The 10,557-nt window shown below is 41.6% G+C and overlaps 1 protein-coding gene across 2 annotated transcripts in view; it reads left to right on the top strand.

Moving 5' to 3' along the window:
- The window catches only part of LOC142843904 (transmembrane protein 45A-like), a 70,506-nt gene extending 66,494 nt beyond the window's left edge, over positions 1–4,012 (top strand). Inside the window, exon 6 of one of the 2 annotated variants that reach the window (XM_075962020.1) lies at positions 770–4,012. In XM_075962020.1, coding sequence (XP_075818135.1) covers positions 770–920 — 151 coding nt within the window. In that variant the 3' untranslated portion in view covers positions 921–4,012. The remainder of the gene's footprint in view (positions 1–769) is intronic. The other variant, XM_075962011.1, reaches the window with a different exon arrangement.
- Positions 4,013–10,557: the final 6,545 nt, after the last annotated feature.

Here is a 10,557-nt window from a genome sequence, read left to right on the forward strand (position 1 = left end):
TCTATTTGGTATAAAAGTATGAGGTGGAGACCATTCCATGGGAAATGTTTCTGTTCTGTAACCAGGGCAAATTGGAGAGATAGACAATAAAAATACAGAACAGTGCATGGAAGTTGTAGAGAGAAGAAGGAGCTCAAGGAAGGCTCCTCACAAACTGAAAATTATGTGAGCTCAAAAGATGAGCAAGAAGGAAAGGGGATGATCATGGCTTCTGGGTTGCTTAGTGCCAAAGCACAGAGGGCTTGACAAATCCTAATTACTGGACATACAGACTCCAGCACTGAATTCTTCAGACTGCTTCACTGAGTAAAATACTCTACAATGGCAGTAATGTGTATTTAGTGTTCAGTAGGGTGGACACCAGCTCCCGAGAGCATCTAATGTGACAGTCCATATTAATTTCAACTGATTCAAATATGAAACTCTAGATAGTATTGCACACCTTGCAGCTTCTTCAGATCCCTAGAATGTAGTAGCTATTTCTAGGCACCATGGTTTATCGACTTCTAATGCAACCAGGTTTGCATCCTCTAGGCATGGGCTCCAGATCAGCCCTTCTCCTCTGAGTTTGATGCTGGAGCAGTCGTAACACAACTATTGCATTGTCCAGCTCCTGGATGTCCCTCGTGGGCTTTGGAGCAGCTCACTTTGCTCTGCAAATGCTTTCTTCTTCCTTCAGGTTGTTTCTGTTCCCCCAAAGCATGCGCATCAGCACGTTGGTAAGGCTGGTTGGGCTACTGAGTCTTGCTCTCTTCCCCTGTTGTTCCAGGCTGACATCTGGGCCTCATCTTCTTAGGGGCTGGGGCGTCTTCAGGAACAGTCGCAGGATGCAAGGACAAACTCAACTTCCTGTCAGCTCCCCTGCAGAGCCAAGAGAAGACTACTGTCTCTTCCTGTTCCAAAAGCCTTCAGATGCCTAATGAATGGCTTGGCCACTTACGGGGCCCTAGAACCAAGAAACGCCAGTTTTATATTTCACCCTCTCCCAATCCTCACCGCATGTTATTCTAATCTCTTTGACCAGACAGTTCCCTTTACCTGGTATATTCACACTAAAGACCCATCTCTTCTTTGAAACCTTCTATAATTCCTCTAGCCCATATTGATCTGTTTCCTAAGCTCCCAAAGTACTTTGTTTGCACTAGACGCTTTAAATATTATCATATATCAATTGAGACATTGACTACTTGCCCCTGTTAGCCCTCCTTGCCAGCTAAATTGTATCCCTATGTGAAAGCAATCTTTTTTGTATTCCATACCGAATGTCACATTAACAGACATACAGTAAGTGCTCAGTTAACATTTATTAGCTGTTTAGTAGATCTCCATTTCAAAGATATTTAAATATAAACTTCATTTGTTTGGAAATTGCATTTTATATGTTTCTTGATTTTCCTTTAATACTGATATTGAAAAGATAAGATCAAGAGTTTAACTTTCCCTGAACTATTGTGATAAAGCAACAGTATTAAAATACCACAAAGACTCAGTATTGTCTTTCAGTGAGATCACATGAAAAACTAATTCAGTACTAACTTTGAGAATGAGGTGGATTGAAAGTCCTTTATTCAGGGTTCGACTATGAGGCGGTTGCTTATCCCCAAGTCATTAAATGTCAGACATTCTATCCGAGTTGTTTGACATAGCACAATAATTGTCACACAAGCACATCTAAGTTATGGAATTCTCCTCCTCAGATCCTTGAAAGATGATGCAAAATGTCCCAGTTTTGCAAAATAGTGGTTCAAGATTGCCACATTCTATTCTCTGCCTGCAGCCTTGATTGTGCAAGCTTGTAGATGAAACCTATCTGTTTGGAAATATTGTTGCATATTTAATGTGTCACACACACATATATTTCTGGGGCAAATAACTATATCCATAGCCGCTGCCTATGAGTAAGGAAGCATTGCCTATTTTCAGATGGGCTTTCCAAGCTGTGAGTCATGGGAGCCATTGTGAAGAACAAAGCAGGGCCTGTTAACACACCAAGCACACAAGTTTCTTGTGTCAGGTCTGCTCTTTTTCACAGTAATTTATGAGCACATGAAGCAAGAGTAGAGACACACCTTGATTTTGATTCCCCAAATTTCCCCCATTCTAGTAACTGGCAATTGTGTCTGGGTATTTTTGTGTGTGTGTGTTGTTATTATTGGGGCAGGAGTTGTTTTGAGGGGGTTTTATTTTGTTTCTGAGACAGAGTCTCACTGTGTGGTCTTGACTGGTCTAGAACTGTCTATGTAGACCAGGGTGGCTTCAAACTCACAGAGATTCGCCTGCCTCTGCCTCCCGAGTGCTGGTTTAAAGGTGTGCACCACAATGCCAGGCTGCAGTTCCTTACCCCAGCTCATACCCTACCTCACAGAACCATTTCTGCATGTGGGCTACAGATGCCTAGAACCCTATAAATGTGTGAATGTCTGAGCTTCATGGCTTACAACACAGCAGCTACAATCCAGAGAGAAAGAACAGGAGGCAGTAGGGGTAACTGGGTCTATGTTAACATTTCATTCCCAGTAAGCAGCCACGAGTCATTCATTTTCCACACGAGTCTTCAGAAATGAACAAAGCTGATTAATCCCTTTCATCCTACACAGACTGATGTTGAGCTATGTGGAAAGAATGTGTGGGCTTTTATAAGATCACACAAATACTCTCCAACCCTTAATCAGCCTTCCAAAGAGGAGGTGGCTTGGAGTGTTCCGAACCTATGAACAAAATCAATAGTCAACAATTGAGGCAAACACTGAGCAGTTTTTCTTGGCTGTTGAACCAACAGAGATGGTTGGTTCTGTCCCGTTGCCGTTTATTAGACGTGTTAGTGTTCGTTGGCAGTAGCAGAAGAGTGGGCAGTCACTGTGCATAGATGAGCCACGTGGCCTGCCAGATTGCTCCACATGTCAGAGCTGTGTCAAATGTGTCAGTGTTAGAGGTTAGGATCACTTCTGACTCTGGCTTGGGTTATGCTAACAAATGGGATGGAGTCAGTGAAGATCCAGAGCACAGGAGTGACGTAGTGTATGAATAGAATGGGCCAGAACTTAATGGAAAGAGAAAGAGAGACGGTAAAAATCAGAATGTAAACAGACTGAAGAAATTTTTCATAAAGAGAAATTCAACCCAGGCTTGACACATGCGTTCACTTGGTCTGTCACTCTAGGGAAAGGGCATGTGCTTCCTTAAAGGAGATGATGTCTCTTTGCAATCCATAGGTAGTTGTGGGTTTGATGCAGATGTTCCACCAATGTCTCATTTGTCACAGTCAATAGAGTCCCCTGCTGGTTTTATAAACCAACAGTTGTGCACAGTTAAGCAATCTCATAATGCGTTTGAGAGACATGTCTTTTCTTTTTACTTAGACATTGCTGTAGTCAATACACCTTTTCAAGTCATTTCACTTTGGGGACTGCCTCTATTCATTGTGGGAATAATCTGCATATTGCTGTAAAGTTTTGACCCTTGATATCATGTAACCAGAGATGATTTTCTTCTTCCTCAGGTTAATTAAATCTAGACTTAGGAAGGGCTGCACCTCAGAGGTCGGACTCCTGAAAAATGCTGAACGTGAACACGAATCTGAAGAGGAAGTGTGATTTTGATGGGCACCCATTCTAAATAAGTCTTCTCTTGTTGCATTTGCCTTTGTTCATGGCTTTCTTTCTCGACCTTTGTCTGAAGAACAGCTGTCTGAGGCTGACTCCATGTTGTTTGTATTTCCAGTTTTGATAAAGTGTTGGACTTATAAATGTCTCACTTTCTGATGTCTTTGAGAGTACCTTGGGTGATAAATTCAGTTTGCATATTATGCATGCCATGGTGTTCAAGAGCAATCATTTTTCCAAACTTATGCATAGTTTCATGTTCATATTATGAAAATTATTTGTTTTATTTTCCTGATGGATACCTTAAAGAGTCATAGCCTTGTCATCGCTTGCAATTCATTAAATGTTGCATGTTATTTGTTTATCTTGTGGCCACAATGAAAAAATAAATGAATGCATGCACCTTTGTGAAAAAACCTCAAATCCTCATTTTTTTATTGACATATATCTCACCTTTGCATGATAACAGAAAAACCTGCACGGACAGAAATCCCTTTCTTTGAGACATTTATATGGAAAGCTTGATGCAAAAGGCAGACCAGAAGTCTTCCTGTGAGCTTTCTAAAAGTGAATGACATTAAGATACATGGTTTCAAAGACGTTGGAGACTAGGAAAGGGGCGTTGTGGTATTAACATAGCCTAGCATGACTACCATGCCATTTGCTCTGTTAAACAGATAAAGGATTAAACAACATGCCTCTATACCAGTGGTTCTCAACTTGTGAGTTATGACCCCCAAAAGACCATCAGAAAACATAGATATTTACATTATGATTCATAACAATAGCAAAATTACAGTTAAGAAGTAGCAATGAAAATAACTTTATGATCAGGGTCACCACAACATGAGAAACTGTATTAAGGGTTACAGCAGTAGGAAGGTTGAGAACCACTGCATATAATCCTAGGCTAAAAACTCAGAGCCTTGTGCCATGCAGGCCAAGAATCTCCCAGTGGTGATTATATATATATATATATATATATCATAATTCTCACTCTTAACCCCTCTCCACATCTCTCATAAACCAATGCATCTTCCTCTCTACATTTGGCCATAGTCAAAGGGCCAAAAAGATGACTCTCCACTCTAAAGCAAGAGGTCAAATTTACTTAATAAACACAGAGACCCTTTCTTAATATCACATTTTATGAATCTCAAATGTCAGCAAGTGGAGAACTAACTTAACACAATGGTACACAGAAAGACCTACTGTGGTGGAAGAAGGAAAGGATGCAGGAATCCTGAGAGATGAACTAAATTTGGAGGAAGTGACATGGCCTCTGTGCCCACGCAGCTGAAACACAGACAATGAAACCTGGACGGTTCCCTGGCATTCTAGAACTCCAACAAACCTAGAAGCTGCCCCATCATATACACAGTACAGGGATCCTAAAGAGAGAAGATTATATTCTTCAGGCCCATGAACTGGGAGTGTTCATTTTGTTACATAGCTTTTGAAATGACAGATGGAAGTGACCAAAGGTGTGTCTTGAGCACTTTGAAGTATGAGGTACCAATGTGTCATGGTCCTCTGGGGATCATGTTCTACCCATGTGTGTACAGAGTTAAGGGTCTAACAACACACTGTGGCTGTCACATTTGAGTTTCAGATCAACAGGTCAACAGTCAGTGCAGTTAGTTGAGACAGAAGTCACTGATAATCTACATACAGAGATCACTACTTCTCCAGGCTCGAACCCAGAGACCTATATAAGTAAGTTGTAACTCGGAGTTCTCAAATCATCTGGGTCTTAGACTAGTTTGGGGATGTTTCGTACAGCTCCTGAAATAAAACTTCTCTTGAAATTGTATGACTATACTGTTGAGGTTGTGTTTTATGAATACTGTTTTTGGAACAGCATGAAAAATCTTACTAGATATTTTACTAACTGGGATCTCAAATAGGAAAGTCTTTTATGTATTTCCTCCATCCTGTGCCAGAAAGTCTCAGTCCATTCTTAGAAGCTATAAAGATTTTGGTTTATCAAAAAATCTATTTCAGTAAGTTGTCCAAAATAATGACAAGCATAACAAAAGTATTAAGGGTTTCTACTCTAGACCAGAGGTGAGATGAGGAAAACAGTCTGTCATGTTTATCAGCCTGTGGAGTGGATAGAAATGGGGGCATTCGTTCACCAGGTGTTTGTTATCCCATTTCCAAAGGCTAGGAAGTGTTTGGTAAGCTAAGAACAGAACGATGCTCAAGCCAGACTTGCTGTCTCCATCAGACATACATTCCTGGGAGAGAACCAAGCAATAGCAAAGTAAAATGTTAAACTACAAATCAAGGCAATCAGTGACATGAAGAAAGATAAATCTGGGAAGGAGAACCCAGAATGGGGAGGAGGTGCATCGCTGACATTTCCCAAGGGTCCTTCCCCAAAGGTCTTTTTATGAAGAAAAATGGCACCCATGTTCCATCTTTAAGTGAAATTATGGTGTGTATGTTTCCAAAGGATTAGACTGTGCTAGAACAAGACTTCATCAAAGACAGGACAGAGATGGAAATCCCACCCCCTTTACTCCCTGCATTGTCTTAGCTGTCTCAAACCTGAAGGCTCAGTTTCTGAAGTTTTGCTGTATCTCCTTCACTAGTATCTCAGGCTACATCACCATAAACCAGAGAAGAAACCCTTGAAATCAGTCAGCAGGAATGATGCACTGGCTGTGCAGACAGAACTGTGAGCGAGGGTGATGTGGGAGTGTCATATATCAATCTGTTGATTTCATTGGCTAAGCAATAAAGGAACTGCCTCGGCCCATTTCATTGGTTAGAAGATAGGTGGGAGGAGTAGACAGAACAGAATGCCGGGAGGAAGAGGAAGTGAGGTCAGACTCCGCAGCTCTCCTCTCCGGAGCAGACGCCTTCAGAGAGACGCCATGCTACCTGCTCCAGGGAAGACACACGCTATGAAGCTCCAACCCAGGATGGACTTAGGCTTAGAATCTTCCCGGTAAGCGCACCTAGGGGCGCTACACAGATGATTAGAAATGGGCCAGAGCAGTGTTTAAATGAATACAGTGTCTGTGTAATTATTTCGGGGCATAAGCTAGCCGGGCAGGGCAGGCGGCTGGGGTGTTTGTGGACGCAGCCCCGCCGCCGCTCCTTATTACTACACGAGGGGAGCGGTTACCTTCGCTGTTCCATGCTCTTCCATGCTCTTTCTCATTCCCAATTTTCTCACCCTAGCAATTGCGGCCCTTACTGCATCTTGAAATGGGAGGCCAGATCCTGACTGTACTTTTATTAACATTGATATCACCCCATCACTATAAAAGATTATCAAGGTGCTTACCTTGATATCACCCCCATCACTATAGGAGATTATCAAGGCGCTAATTCTTCTTTGAATTAGGTGAGGTCGCAATTCACTGTATTACAGGAAAAACCAGAAATCAAAGTAAGGACGGATCTCTCCCAAGCACAAGTAAATGATTGCTAGAATTGATAAACGAAAAGTTAATATATATGGGGAATAGACCCCAAAAGTTTGTATTCTGTTAAAGTCAGATAAAGAAAAGAAAAAGAATAGAGGACAGACATACGAAAATCCGAACTTCCACAAAATCAATGCCAAGGGAAAGGTAGTGTTGCTTTATGTGTAGAGGGATGTGTGCCTTCAAGAGTTGTTTAATGGATTGAATAATTAGGCTTCTAGATTCACCTACTTAAAAAAAATCTCAAAATTGAGTCCTTTTAAATTAAATTAGAACACATCTGTTTCTATTTAAGTATTGCATTGGTGAGGATCCAACTTGGAGCCTTTCCCATGCTCGGTAAGGGCAGTAGCCTGAAACTCCCAATCTCTGCTGCTCCAATTTTAAGCACAGAAAAATTTTAACCCCCAAGTTTTAAGTGGTTTACTTTGAGACTTAAATAATAGATTTTTCTTTAAACCTTCAAATTCATTTGTAGTGACCAACTAAATATTTTACATATCTTCATTTTCACCAACAAATTTTCCTAAGCCTTTATTGTTTTTACAGACCTAGATTGTTAAACTTATTAGTAAAGTTGAAGAAATTTAAGTCTTTCTGGATATTCCAATAGTGTTATGGACCTGGTATGATTTTGTAGAACTATGATCCCAAATTTAGTAATCAATTGTACATCTGTAAACCAGTTATAAATCTGAACAGACAAAATTATTTTAAAATTACAGGCATCTACAATTCTGCACACATCTTTGGCAATCCTTTAACACAGGGCACCAAGTGTCATGGTTGTCATCCCTTTATTTCTGTTCTTTATTCTATGGCTTGTCTATGCTAAAATGGACTTGTGAAGAAATGAGTTTGTTTATGACAGACAATGACTGTGAGATATTAAAGCCAAAGGTAACGAATGGGCCAGGGCCTTTAACAGTGACTCTCATAGCACATAACCTGAATTCTGTTTGTGCCAAGTGTCAAATCCTTCACACAGGTTGTGTCCCAACCCTCCGTGTATAGGGAGTGTACTGTCCAGTCCAGTTCTGCAGCCTTTCATGTCACTCGAGATTCTATTATTGCTTAGCCATTAATTTTAGGCCTAAAGGTGACAAGCTTCCCTGGAGAACAGACTTATGCAGAAGACCTTCCTCTTTAATCTTACACAGAAGGCAAGAGGAGCTACAATGAGAGCCTGGTCCCAACCCTCATCTCCCACTCTGTGAATGTCAAATGCTCAAGGGGTGACGGTGGGCATAATGTGTTTTACGTGTTAGCTTCTCTGGGATTCTCTGGCAGCCTACAGGAGGACACACACAGAGGGTGTTCTCTCAGAATGTTGCAGTGCACAAAGCACCCAGAATTGAGATAAGTAAGAAACCATCCCAATTATACACACGTGTATCTAAATATGAGATTTAAATGTATCATCTTTGAGGTATAAAGACTTGTGAACTTGGTGTAATCCTGTATTCTCCACATGTACATTTCCTGTCTGATAAGACCTCTAACTTCTCATCTATTAAAGTGATATATCTAAATAACTTGTAGTACACTCACCTTTGAATTCTCCAGTGAAGAGGCTGGCTCTCACTAGTTACAGCACTAACTGGCTTGAAGCGGTGTCTATATACATGTTGAGGGTGTATGTGACTTACAGAAGAGAGCCTATGACTAAAGAAATATTAAAATGAAAATAATAAATTGGTCCTGGTGTTTTTCATCCCCTCATTTTGAGTCTACTAACCTGTTATCAAATGTCCTGAAAGGGTGTGGAGGAAGGCTTGACAAATGTCTAGAAGTGGACGTGAAACCACTCCCTATTTGTGGATTGGGTCTGAAGGCACAATGCATTGAATCCAAAACATACAGGGGATACCTTCATGAAACCAACAGAAGGCCGTAGCAATTTAGGATGGAACAACTTATCCCCTGCTTAGCTATAGCTCCATGTTCCCTTTGTCTCCTAGAGAGAGCCTAAGTTCATTAGCACTACACTCGGAGTTTTGATGCTGAGAGCTAAAATTAAGTTGTCTTAGCCTGATTTTTAATTAGTTGTACAATTATGCTTTATGTTGGACTCCAAACCTAACAACTGACCATGTTAATTCCTTATCTGTTTTTTATTAACCACCCTCCTTCCATCCACCTCAGGTTAGTTTTGAAGGTTCTTTAAGGCTGTGTTTGCAACATTTCCCCCTGCTACTGCAGACTTCCTTCTCCCATCACTATCTCTAAAGTCCAGAGATTAAGCCAACTGGGTCACATGCTTTGCAACCCCTGTCATTGGAAATAAAATGCTCCTTGTCATGACTCTGTAGGGCTGAAGAAGACCATACTCTTCCCTCTCCACTATTTCAGCTAAGGAAACTTCTTCCCACTGCTACAGTGGAGAGGCCCTATGGGCATAGAAGGGAAGGTGGCCCCTAAAAGCTAATGCTCCCTATGGTCCAGAAAAAAATATGTGATATCCGTATTTCCAGTTTGGAAAGTGTGCATTCAGTAAACAAAGAGCAGACATAAGAGAGCAAGAACAAATATTGTCTTATGGACAAAGGCAGCAGCTATATTGCAAAACATCAAGTCAGGTGGCAGCATATGACAAAGACTGTCGGGTGAGCTGACTGAGAGCAAACAGAGGCGGCATTATTATATCTGGAGCTTATAACAGCCCACAGAAATGCACCAGGGAAGCTTCATTGAGTTCATTGAGTTCCCAACAGAGAGGTTGTCTTCGTACCAGCGAGCTTCTGTTTGCTCATCTCTGTAGGTTTCTTTAATACTACGGGACGGGACAGACAAGAGCAATCTCTTTTGGAAAGAGTGTCTCCTTTCTGCTGTTCTCAAGGACACAGTTGGGTTTTTGTTTGTTGTTTGTTTAATTTTACTTTTATTGATTCTTTATGGATTTTACATGATGTATTCTGATCCCACTTATCTCCCTGTCTCCTCGAACGCCCCCTCTGCCCTTGCAACACCCCCAAAGAAAACCAAAGTTAAAAGAAAAAACAAAACAAAGAAACAAGACAAAAAGAACAATAAAAGAAGACTCTTATTGCAGAAGCTGTAGTGAGGCCCGTTGAGACACACAGTTTGCCCATGAGTCCACTCATCTTTACTTGCAAGTGCTCGTTGCCACAAGTCGTAGGTCTGGCTCGAGGCCTCTGGTTTCTGCTACACCACCCCACAGATAACGGGCTCTCACTGCGGCTCCTCTCGGATATCCTGTTGTCGACCTGTGTCATGGAGATCCTGCTATTTTGGCTGCTCCAACAGTTTGTAGATGTTGGGGTGGTCCAGCTCATAGCCTTGGTTCTGGACCTAAGTGGTAGCTGTGCTGTCTGCTCATTCGCTTTCCCTCTTTGTCACTACCCCGTTGAACTCTCCAGAACAACTTGGCTAGCTCACCCAGTGCAGCCTACAACAAGGAGTGGGGCCAGTGCTCCTGATCTCCAGCCCTCAGATCGGGATCCCCTAGCGCATATGGTCAGGGACAACTCTACTGTTTTGCCCAGGCAAGGTGT

Source organism: Microtus pennsylvanicus, chromosome 1 (genome assembly GCF_037038515.1).
Source record: "Microtus pennsylvanicus isolate mMicPen1 chromosome 1, mMicPen1.hap1, whole genome shotgun sequence".
Classification (NCBI taxonomy): domain Eukaryota; kingdom Metazoa; phylum Chordata; class Mammalia; order Rodentia; family Cricetidae; genus Microtus; species Microtus pennsylvanicus.